Below are 18,410 nucleotides of genomic sequence, written 5' to 3'. Positions count from 1 at the left end.
AATACTTGTCAAGTTTTCAGCCTATATCTATGAACTCGCAAGAGAAGGAACATCATTCTTTGCCATGTCCTACAACACCACAGCACATGAGTTTGTCAGGCCTTAGATGAACTAATTAGATTAACCAAGAAGCTTTCCTTAGATAATCATTTAGGGAGCCATTTCTTATGCTACAGCTCGGCTGCTGATAATGTGCAGCTGAAGGTCAAATGCTTTGCAGAGAATAGCAGCAGTAGCTTAATCTTAGTCAGGCAGCGGTTTAAAATTACTTAACTATTGGCTTTTAAAAGATCCTGTGAATCTGATGAGCCTTTTTGTTACACTGGTATTGTTGCCAAGCTACACTAATACATAGGAATAAGACAACAATATGCCCACAGCAAAAGCTTTTTTTTTTTTTTTTTAATTTTAGATGTTTTGTGTAATTTGTAATGTAGTGAGTTACATGACCGAGCTCTTGCACATAAATCCTCAGCTTTATTTTTTTCTTTCCTTCATTAGCTGTTTGATGTACACATTCCAGAATAGTTAAAACAATATTGCCAAAATGTCTTCATGCAAAAGGTTTATTGTGGGTTTTTTTTACTTAAGAGCGATGTTTAGCCATTCCAGTATGAGCAAATTGGGTTAAGATATAGTTTTCAATTATATGTACCTGGAAAGGTAGCTCTGCATAGATCCTTAGATGTCTCCTCTCTGCCCATGGGTATATCTGACACCAGCAGAGTAAAGATATCATTCTCTACTGTGCATGCCCCTTTCATTGGTATTTCATTGATTTGATTTGCTGCCACAATTAAGCCAGTTGAGTCTATGACTGGCAAAAGAAAGGGCCTGTGCACTAGCAATGTTTGCCTGCTCCTCCCTGTGATGTACTATGTAAATGGCATGGGTGTGAGACCCCCTGGCTAACAGAGAAAAGAGACCTGAAGAATCTATGCAGGTAGATAGATTGGAAATGCTCATTGTTTAAACAATATTGTAAATATTGTTTGAATAGCCAAGTATATTTAATTTCAAAGACTGTTATAATGGTGAACATCCCCTCTAACATCTAAACCTTAACATGTATTTTTCCCCAGTAACTATAAACATGCGTGTGAACTCCATTAGGCAGGGCCCTTGAATGAAAATTGTGATTTTGACATTTGTTTACTGTGGAAAGTAATGTGCCAAAAGATTGTTGATCTGTAATGGAGACCAAGCTTTCTGACAGTGTCTTTAGTATTGCATTCAAAATTGCCTTGGCAGTGTTCTGTTTCATGATGCCATGCACAGACCTAAAGGAGAACTAAAGAAGTAGGGCAGAAATGTTGTACATTATGAATTGGGGTGTATGTATGTATGTATGTATGTATGTGTATATATACATTGGAACAAGGACAGAACTCCTAGGATTTAAAGAATTGTGAGCAAAATGTGAATGCAAAAAATAAAAAGGTTTATTACTGTAATAAACCTTTTCTTTAAATCCTAGGAGTGCTGTCCTTGTTGTTGTCCTTTGTACTAGCACCCAGGTTTTGTATTAGGAATCCAAGTAAACAAAGTTAGCATATCTGACCTTTTCTAATTTTTTTTTTTTTTTTAACAGATGGTAAATGAAATGACGCAGTGGAGAAATATGGAGCTGAATTCAAGGCATATCTATGGAAATCCCCTTTGAGCTTTTTTTAATTCCTTAACATGAACTTGTTATAGAAATTGATTTTTGTTTTTTCGTTATTTGGGGAGAAAACAAGCCCCATTGGAATTTCCAACAGCTGCTTTAACTTCCCTGTACGAAAGGATTTACAGCAATCAAAATGGCTAATAATTCAGTTGCATATAGTGGCGTTAAAAACTCTTTCAATGAAACAAACCATGGGGGAGAGTTTGGCATTACAATTGAAGAGCTTCGCACGCTTATGGAATTGAGATCGACGGATGCTTTGCAAAAAATACAGGAGCGATATGGTGATGTGTATGGAATTTGTACTAGGTTGAAAACCTCTCCACATGAAGGTAAGATTTACATTCTGGTAAATTTACTGTTCTACTAAAGTACGGGCAATGGTCCTTTTTAATCTAACCAACATATCCTAAGTATAGGGTATTTCCTGTCAAAGATGGAACAACCACTAAATGGACAGTGTTCTACCTAGAAGCAATATATGCATCCAACTATCCATTTTTTTCAGATACTTTGAGCAGTGGCCATTTAGAACTCTGTAGAAATACTCTAATATATATACACTTATTTTTGCTGTTTGACATGGTCTGGGGCAACTCTATAGAATGAAAATGGAAGTTGAAGGGTATAACTTTTTCAATCTGTAATATTATTGTCATATTTTAGGAAGCCTTTCCAACTTCCTTGGTTTTTCAGAGCGGTTGTTGAAGGAGGAACTTTATTTTTAAAAGGGATCTATTGCTCTGTTGTGTTCATTTTTTTACCACATTAATATTTTATATCTAAATATTAAAATGTTTGTGTATTTATTACATATTTGCACATACAGTGGTTCAGTAGTTAGTATTGTTGCCTTGCAGTGTTGAAGTCCAATATTCAGTTCTTACCAGGGCAGTGTGTTTGTAGATTATTTATGTTTACCTTGTGTATTTATTGTATCCCACGTTTCAAAAATATTCAGGTGCTGGTATGTGTGCATGATAGAGACCTTGGATTGCAAGCTGGGGAGTGATGGAAATTAACAGTCACTGGGTCATTCATAAAATTTGTGCAGTGCGGAATTATTTGCACAGTAAACATATTTTGCCCTGCCTCAGTTTATATTTATAAAGCTGGGCAAGACTGGTGCAAATGTGCAAACATAATTGCAAGTTTTATACTCGCACTGCAAAAGCTTTTTAAATATGGTATATTCGCAAATTGCGAATATTTATGTGCACACTATAGGTCCAAATTACGCTCCCAACTTTGGTGGCGGAAATCTTTTTCGCTAAACTGATTTCACAAGGTGTAAAATTATGTTCACAACGTGAAAATTGGTGCTATATTTACACAAGGTAAACACGTCATGAGGGACTTCACATGCAAACCACAATCTCATTTGTGAATTTTTGTGCTCAATTTGCATTTCACTGTGATTGGCAAGGAAAGGAAAGACAGGTATGTTTAGAGTATGGGTGTACTTACTGGACAGGGAAGCACTCTATTGTATAAGAACCTGGAGGCACTGGAACAGTTAAAAAAAAAAAAAAAAAGACAAGACTTGGTTCTGGCTTATAGCGGTTCACATTCAGGAGGTAACTGTAGGAGGCTGTAAGCCTGATGGGAGCTATAGAAGGTGATAACTATTCACCCTGGGCAGTTATAGGGTTAAGTCTGTTTTGTTGACCATAAGCTTCTGTCGGTGTCATGGAGGCATCCATAAGCACTAAACATGCATTGAATTCATACACAGAACATGTGTTTTATTAAAACATGAATATTTATTTTTTAAACACTGTCGATCTAACAGACTCTATTAAGGAAAGCCTAAAGTGCTGGCTATAGAGCTAATGAAACATATGGTTTTTGTTATTTCTTGAGCTAAACAAGGCAGAGAGAAACATTTTTTTATAATTTCCTGGTTTTTGCAAGATAAATTATTAGATTACCTGTGTACAAATAAACCCCTGCATGATGAACTTCTGCCTAACTCTATGCCAATACACTCTCAAAAGAATAATGGAAATGTTTATACAGACCTCAAGTAAAGTCAAGGGATTTAGTAAGTGTGAAACCAAAACAATGTTCCATTTTTTATGTTAAAAGTCTAGACAGATTTTACTTCAGGAAACCTGGAAACCCCTTATCTAGAAAGCTCCGAATTATGGGAATGCCCATCTGCCATAGACTCCATTATAAGCGATTTTTTTTTCTCTGTAATAATAAAACAGTACCTTGTACTTGATCCCAACTAAGATATATTAAATTCTTATTGGAGGCAAAAAAATCCTATTGGGTTTATTCAATCTTTAGATGATTTTTTTTTTAGTAGACTTACGTTATGGAGATCCCCCTTATCCGGAAAACCCCAGGTCCCAAGCATTCTGCATAACAGGCCCCATACCTGTACTTGTTTTGCTCATGTTTGCAAAAGTGTATACTGCCCCATTAATCTATTTTAATGCAGAATGTGCTTGTTTCTTTACTTCTGTGAAATGTGAATCTAAAATAACCACAGCAGCCTAGAGCATTTATTGTGAATCAACATAAAAAAAGATAGAGGGGCACAGAGCTTTCCTGCTGAAAATAAAAATTGATATCACGTTTCCTGATAAGAGATCCCAGTTTTAGTTTACATTTAAAGGAGTAAAGATACAATTTAGTGGAATATTTAACCTTTGTAGGAAATATCCAAATGTTTTCTTAATTGAAGTTCACCAATACTATATCTATGTTTTTGACTTGAAAATAATGTTTACATACACATTGGCTGCTTTTGACAATCCTAATGTGTTTTAACTCTGCATTACTATTTATTGCCATTTACTGGCTGTCAACTTCAGAGATAAAGAGTAATTTAATACTTAGGACATCTGTGCAAATGTGTCTTACTTTTCTCTGTCCAGGAATAATGTATGGCATACACCACATTTCTGAATATAAACAGCCCATTCTTTTATTGGTGCACAGAAACATAGTATAACCTCTACACTTTTAGGGCAGACTTTGCACAGTTAACTGGCGAAACTAGCACAAATAAGAAGTATATGCTAATCATCAGGTATGCTTCTTTTGTTATGTAATTTTATAGAAATTGCAGTTGTGGCTAGAGGAAGAGACCTTGTTAGTTTTCATCCATGTAAAAATTCACTTCTTGGAGAACTTGCCAAAGCAATGGATCATTTTACGATTTAACCTTCCAGTTGATGAACCAAAATAGACTGATCATATTGTCTAACCTACAACAAACTATTGAAATGCTAACCAGTTCCACAGATCCACTTTCAGAGCCTAATATATTATTTGGTCAGTGGATCTTAAAAGGCTCCTCTGTAGATATTTGGCTGCATCAGCTGTGGTTTTTACCCCATACATGGGCTAATTCCAGCTAGGGATGCAACGAATAACCTATTTTGGGATTCTGCCAAACCCTGAATCCGAACCCTAATTTGCATGTACAAATTAAGGTACTAAAGAGACAAAGAACAGCGCACATGATTTTAAGGATTTATATTTGGTTCGGCCAGGCATGTATGTATGTATAACTTTATTTATAAAGCGCCACAAGGGTACGCAGCGCTGTACAGTCTTACAGAATACAAAATTACACACAGGGAGGACAAGTGATATAATAAATAAATACAATAAATACATATATGTATACATATATATATAAGTGCCATGTGGTATGAGACACAGTAGGAAGGAGGTCCCTGCCCCGTAGAGCTTACAGTCTGCAATAAATTAAAATATAAGGAACAAAATGTCTCCCCCACTGCCACCAGGTACCTGCCAGGTAAATCAGCCAACAAAGCTGGATTTCAGGTGTCTAGGGGGAAATACAGCCCTGACTATATATATATATATATATATATATAAAGTGCCATGTGGTATGAGACATAGTAGGAAGGAGGTCCCTGCCCCGTAGAGCTTACAATCTGAGTGGTTGGGTAACATACAGGCACAAACTGGAAGGTAAGAGTGCATCAGGTATGGGCATTTGCCCTTAAGCGCAGGACTGGGCAAAATAATGTCTTAGTGCTCCAGAAGGTAACAGCTGAGTTTTTTCTTAAAGAGAGTGGGTGAGTTTTCCCTACGGAGGGATTCAGGGATAGAGTTCCAGAGGTAAGGAGCAGCGAGATAGAAAGGTTTAAGACGAGAGAGCGCAGTGGGTGTGGATGGTGTAAAGAGACGGAGGCATGTGGTTTTAGATGAATCTTGGCCGAATCCTGAACTGAATCCTGGATTCGGTGCATCCCTAATTCCAGCTAGGTTAGATGTGGCTCAGTTGACAAACTTTAGAGAGATCTCCCTTTTGGCTGCTGGTACAGACTAATGTAAAGGCTAAAGCTTTAACTGTTGAGACTCTGGCCTTTTTTAGGTTACAGCCTTCTTATAACAAGCTAGCCATGGGTATAACCTGTGAAAGAACATCCAATTTAATCATACATACGTAGCATAAGTATATAGACAGAGCAAGGCCATTAAAGGACAAGGAAATATTTTCATTTTATTATATATTGCATCTGCAAATTTCTTGCCAGCAAATATCCTAGAGAGTAGTTTTCAGTTCTGTAGATTGTTTTTTTTTCTAGTGTAAGAAATAAAGTTATTGTATTATACAGTGCTTAACTGTGTAAGTACATAAATGTGTGCCTAAAACTTGGCCGTACACACACAGATATAATTGTATGAAACATAGTTTTGTACAATTTTCAGACCTCGACCTGATAATTTTTGGAAATTGGATAATGATAAAATCTGTGCGTGTATTTGACGATATCCATGGGGCACCTACAATGCATTTCCAGGAAGGCATTTTCGTACGACCGACGTCTGCCAACTATGTTCCGAACATCCTCCTGATTTGTTATTTTTTAAATTTATAATCAATATCTGAACATTCACCAGAACCTTGACTAAAATCTGAACGTGTATGGCCCCTTTACAGGCCAATTTCAACTTCAGTGGCTGCCACCATTCTTACACAGCAGCTTATTTAAGTGCACTGTCATTGTTCTTCTGAACCAAGCTTATTTTTTTACCAGTGCAGGATAACTGGACAACAACAAAAAAAGCACTTTTTTTAAAAATATTTTTTTGTAATGTTGGGGTTAAACTGACTAAAATCTGGTCAGAGCTCAGTTGCTTGAAAAACCCATAGGATGAGTATGCTAAACTCAGAAATGAAGTTTTCTCCAGACAGGCCTGGGGTCAAGTGAGCAGCTCAGTCCAATGCAGTGTCTAAAAATGCAATGCTTAATAATGCAATGAGAGGATCTCTTCGCCAAAAGGAGCTTAAAGGGCTAGTTTGCAAGTTCAAATCTTATTCTTTAAATAATAGCAACCACATATGACCTTAAACAATGTTATTTAATTATGTAGTGGCAGAATAATATATCGGCCATTGCCGTAGCGGTGCTTACAGTCTAATTTCCTTATTACATTCACACACTATGGTTAATTTTATAAGGAGCTAATTACCCTGCCTGTTTGTTTTAAGTGAGAGGAAATCAGAGTACAGAGATTGCATTCCCATCCCCTTGATTCTTTTCTCCTTACAACTTTGTAACTTGCCATCAGCTAAACCTTTAAGAGTAAGTATGACAAGTGTCATCCAAGTGTTTCCCAGAAAAAACTGTCCATAGCAAGAACCTGTTTCTGCTTGCCACATAATGTGCCCTTGGATAATAACAGGTGTGCATATTTAACTGTGTACAACAGACCACCTGCCACATTTATTTCAAGCACTAAATGAAAAGGGTGCCTTGAGAAACTGAAATTCTCAAACTGCTGGTTATTTTGGAGGTTTAATGATTTCCTGGGGAAGTGTTTTGGATAGATATTTTTATGCTGTCATTTCCTTGTCACAAATCATATACTTTGGATAGTACACATTTGCCCTTGATATCCGGCAAACTAACTAACAATAGCTTAATGCTTTCCCATTACTAATATTTTAGCCTGTACCCTTTCTAGACTTTATGCCAATTACTTCAAGGCTTGTGTTTCTACATTCCCTATAAACATTCTCTATACATTCTATACATACACACACATACATATAAATTTTCATAAGACTATACATAATTTTTTTTTTTTTTTTCTTTTGCGGTGGTGTTCAACTGCAGGGGGGGCGCAGAAACAAACATATTCCATACTTTTGTATGAGCCACACAGGTGCATGCAAGCGTCAAACACGTGAAACGCAGCATGTTTTATTCTACCACATTCGTACAGGCACATACAGTATGGAATGTGTTCCTTCCTGCACTCCCCTGTGGTGGAACGCAGGAGAACCCACCACAGAACGGAGGAAGGAACACTCATGAGTATGAGCCCTTAGGTTGAAAGCCAGTTTGTTCTCCTTGATACACCTGAAAGACCAGCTTGAAGGTCATAAGAGTGAGTCTTGTAGTAAATATTCCTTTCTCCCTTGAATATTTTTTTTTAAATATAAGTAACTGGCTCTAAGTGTGGCTCTGATGAAAGTTTGGACTTCTAAGGGGAGCTGGAACTGGAAAAGTGTGATAACATCTGACACAATACTGTGGCACTCAAGGGTTGAAATGAAGTTAGGAACAGAGATCATAAGAGACCAAAACCACCCTTTCTGAATTTGTAGGTGTGTTTGTAAGGATGCCATTCATGCTGCTTCTGCCTGACTAACACAAGAATCTCTTCTGCCAGATTTGTTATTAATAATAGAGCGTTATAGCCATTGCTTAACATGAGCTCAGTGAATTGGGCTCCCAATTCCCAGCTCCCTTGGTTCTCCCTTGGTCCCAGTTGTGGAGATGAGAAGGCAATTAAAGGGATGGTAAACCCATTTGTTTCTATAGTTTTTGTTATTCCTTGAGTGAAACATGGCAAACTGGAAAACTTAAGGTGGCCATACACGCACCGATAATATCGTACGAAACCTTGTTTCGTACGATATTCGGTGTGTGTATGGTATGTCGGCGAGTCGACCGATATTGCAGGAAGCTGCTGATATCGGCCGACTCGCCGATCGGACCAGTTTGAAAATTTTGATCGGGCGCCATAGAAGGTGCCTGACCAAAATCTCCCTTCAGCGCTGAATCGGCAGAAGGAGGTAGAAATCCTATTGTTTCTACCTCCTTACCTGCCGATTCAGCCCTGAATGGTGTGTGGCGGATCTGACGATGTTTCGTGCGACCGATGGTCGCACGAAACATCGTCAGATCGCCACGTGTATGGCCAGCTTAAGGCTACTCCATATTTGGTTTGTGTGAGGTAGGTAATTAGATTCCAAATGTACAACCCCCTCCCTTCAGCTTGTGTTGTAACTATTTTATTAGCAGGCGTCTTAAATCTAAAATGTTCCTGTTTGCCCTAGTTAGCTTATAACGAAAGCCTTATTTGTTTTTTCTTAGTAAAACTATTCACTTTTTGGGTACACACACTCACTCTTTCACTCTGCTGGTTGGGGCTATAATTCATGGCCTATATTGTAAAATAATAAAAAGGGCCATAAGTTACAGACCCAACCAGCAGCATGCCAAAATTAAAAACATTTTCTGCACGTATCAGAAGACGGGGGCAGAAAAAAAAAATAAAAAATAGTGTGCCTTACTTATACACTACAACCACCATCTCTCGCTAAGGCTTTCATGTTGCGCCGGCATTTTGGCCAGAGGATCGAGGCAGTCTGTCTTATATTGGGGGAGTAGACAGAACCTCCCCCTAAAAACAGATGCTCCATATGTTCAGCCCATAGGCTCATCAGGAGGGAGTATAGGTGGCCAGCCCATCTATGGCTACCCTCAGCCTATGTGTTTCAGACATCCATCTGGTAATTATTACCAGATTGGTTCTACATAAATGCAACCTCCAGTTACTACTCCTGCCAAAACCACAGCCTTTTGTTTCATTTTAATTGAAAATGTCTCATAGCATTCTTCCTATAAAAGACTTCCTGTTCTATATCTGACCCTGACCACCTAGTAAATATTTATTATTGTTCTTTTGTTGGCTGTCTAGACTAGTTACCACCCTAATGTTAATGCTACTCTAATGCGATGTCTTAACTGTTTTTTTTAATCATTGTTTTGAATGCATGTGGATTAAAAGTCTATTACACTTATGTCCTTTCCCCCTGCCTGCCCCTCATGAATACAACACTGCAGCAGTTTTAATTGACCCCTTCTGTCTTGACACAATGGCAGTTCTCACTGAAACAACCTGAAGGCACACTGTCAGACTTTTATTTTCCTGTAGCATGAGTAGGTATTTTTGTTGGGCTTGCCTTCTCCTTTATTTACCTGGCACCTTTATCTCATTTTCTGGTAATCTCTAAATAATTTCTAGCACCATTACCTCAGTGATAACCCATCGCATAGAATACACTGCCTGCATAATAAATAACATTGAGCCAAATATCTGGTATTAGAAGTCAAAAAATAATAGAAGAATGAAAGAGAAAATGTGTAATTGATAAAGTGCTAGGAAAAGCACCAGTATCTCCATGTTGCAGAACAGATAATTCCAGTTGAGTTGCAAAATGTACTGTCATCAATTTTGTAGGGATGTATGGGAATTCCACCATGGCACCATGGTTGTCGATACTTTAACAGTGCCCTAGTTGTGCACCACAAATCACCTGTAGCATGCATTTACTGGTAAATATGGTGTTGTAAAAAAAAAAAAAAATGACATCTCTCGTAATTTTTGATACCATAACTACAGATTTGTTGCAAATACTCCTTTCTCTCAACCTGTTAGTACAGGTATAGAATGTTATCCATGATCTTTCTGTAATTTGTATTACTGTACTTTGTCTGCTAAAAATCATTTAAACATTTAATAAACCCAATAGAATTGTTTTGTCACCTATATGGATTCATGCAGCTTAGTTACTATGAAGTATATGATACAGGGGGTCATTTATAAAGACAGGGCAAATTTGCACCTGGGAGTAACCTATGGCAGCCAATCAGGTATTTGCTTTCACTGCTCACCCTGCAGCTGGATGAAAAAGGCTAATCACTGATTGGTTGCTATAGGTTACTGCTCAGGTGCAAATTTGCCCGTTCTTTATAATTGACCCTTAAAGTGTACTGTATTATTTCAGAGAAATAATGAAACAAAATTCAGTTGTGGACTCCATGATGGATGGCCTTGGATCTTTATGCAGATAAGGGTTCTGGATAGGTAATTCCATAACCTCTATGTTGATGTAAGCCACAGTCTCATACCACCTCTCCACTTTACAGTGTTCCAGGGCTTTATATTGCCAGCCTACTCAACTCCATTGTATATCATTCTCAGCTGTCAGGCATGCTTTTTAAGTGTAATGTTTACCGTCTATGTGCCACAATTGCTTGTTCCATAAACAGTGATTTTTTACATGATGTGTGTTCCTGGCGCCCCAGCACTCGGCTACTGGCACACCATCCAGCAAGCGCTGACAGTTGTCGCTAGCACCAGCTTATATTCTGTCACTGACAGATGGAGTGCACAATTCCCCATTGTTCTTTCCTGCCAGTAAACATTAAGCACATGGTATCTGATGTAAAAAGTTTGTTTTGGGTTTTTTGTTTAGAGCATCTTGTCATCTAGTCATGTTTTCAGGGGAAAGGAGGCAACATAAAGATGCACAGGTATTGTAAATACAGGTATAGGACCCATTATCCAGAATGCTCGGGACCAAGGGTATTCCGGATAAGGGGTCTTTCCATAATTTGGATCTCCATACCTTTAGTCTACTAAAAAATTAATAAAACATTAATTAAACCAAATAGGATTGTTTTCCATCCAATAAGGATTATTTATATCTTAGTTGGGATCAATTACAAGGTACTGTTTTATTTCTACATAAAAAAAGGAAATCAGTTTTAAAATTCTGAATTATTTGCTTATAATGGAGTCTATGGGAGACGGGCTTTCCGTAATTCTGAGCTTTCTGGATAACAGGTTTCCGGATAAGGGGTCCGATACCTGTAGTATATGGAATACTAGGGTCCTGGAGTTTTCTAGTGATGGAAACTTTTTATAATTGAAAGGAGAAGGAAAGCCAAAATATTTGGCTTTCCTTGATTGTAATCACTTACTGGTGCTCCGGCCAGAGTGTATGCGACAAAGTGATCCTTTTCTTTCAGCACTCATTCCTGGTCTTGTACTCCTCATATGTAATCTCAAAGCTTATAGGCATCAATATTTTCTCTACGATTATTGAAAGAGTGAATGGCAGCATGGGTAATTTTACCACCAGTTTCAATGCCTTATGTCTTGGACACATTTGTTTCTATGTGATTTCTAATTGGCAAAATTCTTGGTTGGGTAAGTTATCGTATGGGAATATCTGTTGCGGATGATGTGTTTTCTTGTCATTTCCTGTTTGTTTTTATTTAAAATGTCCATGCCAGTAAAAAAAAAAATAAAAGTTGGGTTAACTAACGTTAAAGAGGTCTCTTTAAGGAGCTAGGTTGTGACGTGAGCAGTTTAATGTATCTAGGGTAGATATGTAGGTTTCTGATTTGTTGATTAACCAAATGGTTTGTGGGTTTAACCCTCTCTTTCAAGTGCCATAGCACTTGTATTTCTTTAAATCAGTAGCACCTAGGAATCGCACATGCCCGAAAATTTGTGCTCTGCTTCTTTGGTGTCTATTACCACTCACTAAATCTGCTGTGAACACTTAACCTCACTACAGGCCTTTTTTCCCCAATATCATGCTTTCTAGAAAGGTGCAGGGTTTTCCAAAATACAACCTGAGTTAAATTCTGTCTAAAAAGGTGGCCATACACGGGCAGATTTAAGCTGCAAAAATTAGTTCCATATGTATGTTACTAGAACGTGATGTGGGATTCATGAATCGACACAGGGCATATTTATACCTGTACTGAAACCCATAGCAACCAGTCAGTTGTTCTTTTTTTTTTTTTTTTTTTTTTTTTTCTTTATGGACAGAAACAGGTAGAATAAAATATCATTAGTTGCTCCCAGCAGCAGATTTGTATGGAGGTTAAAGTTGTAAAACTTCATCAGTTAAATATAAAATATCCACTGCATTGTCAGCAGTACCAAAATTACTTTGTTTTACCATATTATATTATGAAGGCATTTATCAGAAACATGATTCCATTTCTTTAATTAACTATCCAACATTGATCTTTTCAGTTCCCCCTTTTGTCATGCAACTCACTAACAGAGGCTCCTGTAATCACTGTTTCAAGAGTTGACATTAACATTTTGGGGGGCCAAACCCGCATGTATTGGGCTGGCCCACACATCACTACTGGACACCACAAGCCCAATATTAAGTTCTGTGATTAAAAACGATAGTGACAGGTTCCTGATAAATTTGCAGAGTATTGGTATAAAAATAGTGGTTGTATTATTTCTTAATATGCAGTTTTTATGTGTCAAGTGATATCACTAAGCACTGTTTATAAGGGTATGTTGCATAGGTTATTCATGTCTTTATATGTATATGTTGGACACAGTAAGCTAACCACAGTTATATGTTCTAATATATGCTTTATTTTTCTTCTGTAAACAGGTTTAAGCGGGAATCTAGCTGATCTTGAAAGGAGGCAAGAAGCATTTGGGAAGAATATTATACCTCCTAAAAAGCCAAAAACATTTCTTCAGTTAGTATGGGAAGCACTACAAGATGTAACATTAATTATTTTAGAAATAGCAGCCATAATATCTTTAGGCCTTTCTTTTTACCGTCCTCCTGGTGGAGATAATGAATGTGAGTATTCATGTGCATTTAATCTGTGCATTAAACATAAGACCTGTTTAAAAACATATAATAACTACCAGCAGGGCTGCCATTGGGGGGAGGGCGGGTACAATTAGGCCAGGCCCCATAAAATCTTCTTTCATAAGGAGGCCTGGTTGCGTGGCAAAAGTTACGCAAATTGCAGGGAAGCTTTGCTGGGACAAACTCCACTGACTAACAGTGAATTTTTAAAAGTAAGGTAGAAGGTAAATTCCACTGCTTCCAATGAACTGACTGACTGACTTATTAGCACATTTATTATTTATTTTGCTTATTTAAATGAAATGCTTATTATAGAGTAACACAGCTGGTTATATTGGAAAGTATTTACTGAATTATATCCGTGTCTTCTACATGAACATTGCAGCAGTCGGAATGACTGGTTATTGGGCCCCACAGCAAATATCATTGGGCCCTACGCTTACTAAATTGATGTAATTTATACAAAAACTTTATTTTCAAAGAAACTTACATATAAACTCCACTGACCCCACAATTATGTTTACTGTATTACTTTCTACTGTCTTATTAGGCCCCACAGCAACATCATTGTGCCCTGATGCTTACACAGTTTACTTAGCATAAACTTACATTACTTTCAAAGAAATTTACGTAACTTACTTATGAACACCACTGACCTCCCCCCCCCCTAAACTGAATGACTTATTAGCACATTAATCAGAGGAATGCTTTATATAAACTGCTTATTATAGAGCCAAAATGTTGGTACTGCGTGCTTGTATTCATAGGGGGCCCCATATAAACAATGTGTGCAGGGATCCAAAGTTTCTGATGGCAGCCCTGACCACCAGCCCAGTAGCCACAGCTTCTATGTTAACAAGGTCATTTGAAAAGTGAAAACATCAGAAGTCTGTATATGGGAAGATCTATGCTTTGCTTTGTGCACCTGACTCCTAATGACTCAAATGATGGTTCATTGTTGTAATCATTGTTGTAAAGAATACGCACCCACACACAATGTTTATTTTGATATCACAGGCTTCTGTGTTACTCTGGGATGAAACACAATGAGTTATAAGGCCTGCTCAATAGAGGAGTTATTAAATGTGATATTTTGGTCATTACAATATTTAATCCTGAAGTTATACAGGCCAGAGTTTACTCAGTTGCTGATACCAACGTGTGGTTTTACTCATAGAGTGCCTGAATTACAGAAGTCTTTATTTAAAATATTCTATTTTATATTTTAGAGATTTTTGTTTGGGCCTTTACTCATTCAGAATACATTGAATACAAATCATTGAGTGTTTGCAGAAACAAAAATGTAATGTTATACTGTACATGCACAGCTGTCAGATGTTTCACACAGTTTCTAAATTATATAAATAGCAGGAAAGGTTCTATTCTTTATCTTTGTTTGTTAGGCTACATTATAACAATTAATAGAAATGTTGATGCCTAAACTTATTTTTATTAGACATCGGACCCACCTGCACTTGCTGACATTTCATGGTCATAGCTCTTATTGGTGACAAATTGTATTTATATAGTAATTTACAGTAGGAATTATATCCTTTCAAATGTATAGTGAAATGTAGGGTGAATTTTGTCTAGACTGTAAGGCTAATGCCACACGAGGCGTAGGGCAGATATTTTCGGCAAAGCGGAAAAGTGCTTGCTGAATATTCCGCCCTGCGCCTCCTACATATGCCTGCACCTGAATAAATGAGATACGTTTGGGTGCAGGCACATGTAGCCAATATACGCATGAAAACGCGAGACTTTGCATTATCTTGCGTTTTCATGCGTATATCGGCTACATGTGCCTGCACCCGAGCGTATCTCATTCATTCGGGAGCAGGCACATGTAGCAGGCGTAGGGCGGAATTTTCAGCAAGCGATTTTCCGCTTGCCGAAAATATCCGCCTTACGCCTCGTGTGGCATTAGCCCAAAGCCTTCAGTAGCAGAGTGTCTAGAGGAAGCAGAAGGTCTGTTATGATAATGAAATCAGCTGTGAGTAGCTTAAGGTTAAAAGGTATGCAAAAAACATCAATAAAGAATTGCCTAATAAAAGAAATTTGTGGTTTAAAGCAACTTTTTGTTTTGTGTATTACAAATTATAAATGTTTTTTAGATTATTTATAAAAATATCTGCTGTTGAAAGCATTGGCTTTTCTTCCCCTTTCTGTTATCTGCTGTGGTGGTTCTAGCTTTTCAAACAACAAGCAAATTAACAGATCTCTGAAGAAGCATGAAATGCTGACTTCTGCTACATTTTTTTCAAGAGACAGAACCAGCTGCAAAAAAGACAAATAAAAATAATGTTTTTAACTGTGTTTACATGTAGAAATAACTTTAAAATGTCTTATAAAGTGTATATTGTAAAGCTGCTTGAATAAAGCATGGTGTATGGTATAGTTTTCCCCCAGCTGAAGTGTGGAGAGCTCTGTTAGCCCACACTCCTGGTGGGGGAAACAATTTTCCCAATAGGTGCACTTTAAGGAAAGGCAGTAACAATAAATGTACTAGTAAGAAACAGGATAACATTTTTTCAGTTTCTGGTAGACGACAAGCACAAAGTTTGCTGTATCGCAGTTTCCTGCTCAATTGTGTCCTAGGAAATCTAGGACACTGAAAGGTCCCAGGCTTTTAAAACTTTCACACTTTACTGTATGGTCTGTAGTTTATCAGTGATCTATGACCAGAAAGCAATTTGTAACATTCAGTATCATTTAAAGTTACTATTCGTGGCTGTATTTTTGGCACATATGGTAGATGTGGCATGCTATGTAGGTCTCTGAGAAAACACTGGCCCAGAATTGTGTTATAAGTTATTTAATATGTGACACCATTAAATGCTTCCCTTTTTGTTGATACTGAACTAGAATTCAAGACAGCCTTGAATGGAGTGATGGAAATCAAACACATGCTCCTAATTTTATATATTAATCTAAGCTGCTTAGTGTTAGTGTAATACAGTAAGCGGCTCGGATATTTGATTTTGGATGATAGTGTGAATTCCATTATCCAGAAACAAAGCATGCCTGAAAATAATTTCTGTATGCTGCGAGTTAAGGAGTAAGGAAGTAATTAAGGAAAAGTAGGGGACTATGTGCTGAATGCAGATAATGACAAGTTAATGTTTAATGACCGTGTGAGGATGGGAAGTGGTAAGAGTTTGTCATAAAGATGTGTATATTTTAATTAATTTGCATTATGAATGTTATTAAAAGTTATTTTTTTTTCTTTTTCAAGTGTGTGGTCAAGCTAGTGGTGCTGTAGAGGAAGAAGAAGGGGAAGCAGGCTGGATTGAAGGAGGTGCTATCCTTGTATCTGTTGTATGTGTAGTCTTAGTAACAGCTTTCAATGACTGGAGCAAAGAAAAACAATTTAGGGGCTTGCAGAGCCGGATCGAACAAGAGCAGAAATTTACGGTTGTTCGTGGAGGGCAAGTTATTCAAATCCCTGTGGCTGACATAGTTGTTGGAGATATTGCACAAATTAAATACGGTAATTGTTAACCACTTCTTTTGCCTTTCATCTTGTTTGTCTACCGTGATTTTGATTTGATATTTGTAATAAAGGTGATCTTCTGCCTGCTGATGGAGTGCTCATTCAAGGAAATGATCTGAAAATTGATGAAAGTTCATTAACTGGAGAATCTGATCATGTAAAGAAAACGCTTGAAAAAGATCCTTTGCTGCTTTCAGGTTGGTATTATATGTATTAACTACAATTAAATGTCTTGACTCAACAATCTAAGGAAAAACAGTGGCGTAAGTTGGTGACACCGGGCCCCCCTGCAGAAAAAACTTTTGAGAGGGCCCGGCATGACCAGTCCTTCCTCAACCCCCCCCCCCCCCCATCACCCCCGCCATTGATGGCCTCTACTGCGCCACACCTACCGGGGACCAAGGTACAGCAGACCCTGTGGCCCAGGCTGTGGGGTCTGCTGTATATATAGTTATACCACTGGAAAAAAGATTTAATTTTACTTTTCTCAGACGAGCATGGGAAGAAGAGCATACTTTGGTCCTCCTTTCTCAAATTTTCTTTTTGTTCTTTTTTCTGAAATTTTTTTCTTGTTTATTTACAGTTACATATAAAATACATCTCATAATATTGTTTGCAACTGATTTTTTTTTTTTTTTAATTAAAATTCTATCTCTTGTGTTCGGTGTTTTTAGGAACACATGTCATGGAGGGGTCTGGGAAAATGGTGGTTACTGCCATTGGTGTGAATTCCCAAACTGGAATAATTTTTACTTTACTTGGAGCTGGAGAAAATGAGGAAGAAAAAGAGAAAGAAAAAGAAAAAAAGGATAAGAAAAGTGAGTTAAATATTTGGTAACTATAAGGTTTGGATAACCTATTTGAGATATTCAATCTATTTACATATTGATGAAATATTATGTATTTAATGGTTTTTGTGAGCTTTGTTCTAAGAGCTTGGGTATCAAAATTGTGACATGCTTCAGCATATAAGCTTGGAGTTATTGGACTGCAAGATTGACACAGTTATAACTTTTATTTTTAAATTTTAGATAGAGATGCAGGCATGATATAATTTATCCTATTTTTTTGTTTTTAATTCTTATCTATTTTGTGGTCAGGATTTTTTCTGTTTGTTTGGGTCACATTAAGAGTAGATATAAGTAGTTCAGATCATTAGCTGGTGGGACTCAGCCTGAAGCTTCATGTCGAGTGAATTACTTTTTGTTGTACTAAGTCAGGGGTCCCCAACTTTTCTTACTTGTGAGCCACAGTCAAATGTAAAAAGACATGGTGAGCAACATAAGCATAACAGTTCATGGAGGTGCAAAATTAGGGCTAAGATTGGCTATTAGGTAGCCTCTATGCACACTATCAGCTTACAGAAGGCTTTACTTTGTAGTAAGTTTTTATTCAACCAAAACTTGCCACCAAGTTAGGAATTTAAAAATAATTACCTGGTTTGGGGACACTGAGAGCAACATCCATGTTGCTCAAGAGCCACTCGTTGGGATCGCTGTATAAGTACTCCCAGTGTGTAGTTAAAATGAGTC

General features: G+C 37.4%; 1 protein-coding gene across 10 annotated transcripts in view; it reads left to right on the top strand.

Moving 5' to 3' along the window:
- The window catches only part of atp2b1 (ATPase, Ca++ transporting, plasma membrane 1), an 88,864-nt gene that overhangs the window by 32,198 nt on the left and 38,256 nt on the right, over positions 1–18,410 (top strand). For all 10 annotated transcript variants that reach the window (XM_012958495.3, XM_031897582.1, XM_031897584.1 and 7 more), the window contains 5 exon segments: positions 1,592–2,001; positions 13,176–13,373; positions 16,621–16,875; positions 16,950–17,075; positions 17,553–17,696. In XM_012958495.3, the coding sequence (XP_012813949.1) occupies positions 1,803–2,001; positions 13,176–13,373; positions 16,621–16,875; positions 16,950–17,075; positions 17,553–17,696 (922 nt within the window). In that variant the 5' untranslated portion in view covers positions 1,592–1,802.

Source organism: Xenopus tropicalis, chromosome 3, assembly GCF_000004195.4.
Source record: "Xenopus tropicalis strain Nigerian chromosome 3, UCB_Xtro_10.0, whole genome shotgun sequence".
NCBI lineage: Eukaryota > Metazoa > Chordata > Amphibia > Anura > Pipidae > Xenopus > Xenopus tropicalis.
This window is presented reverse-complemented; position numbering and strand designations above follow the sequence as displayed.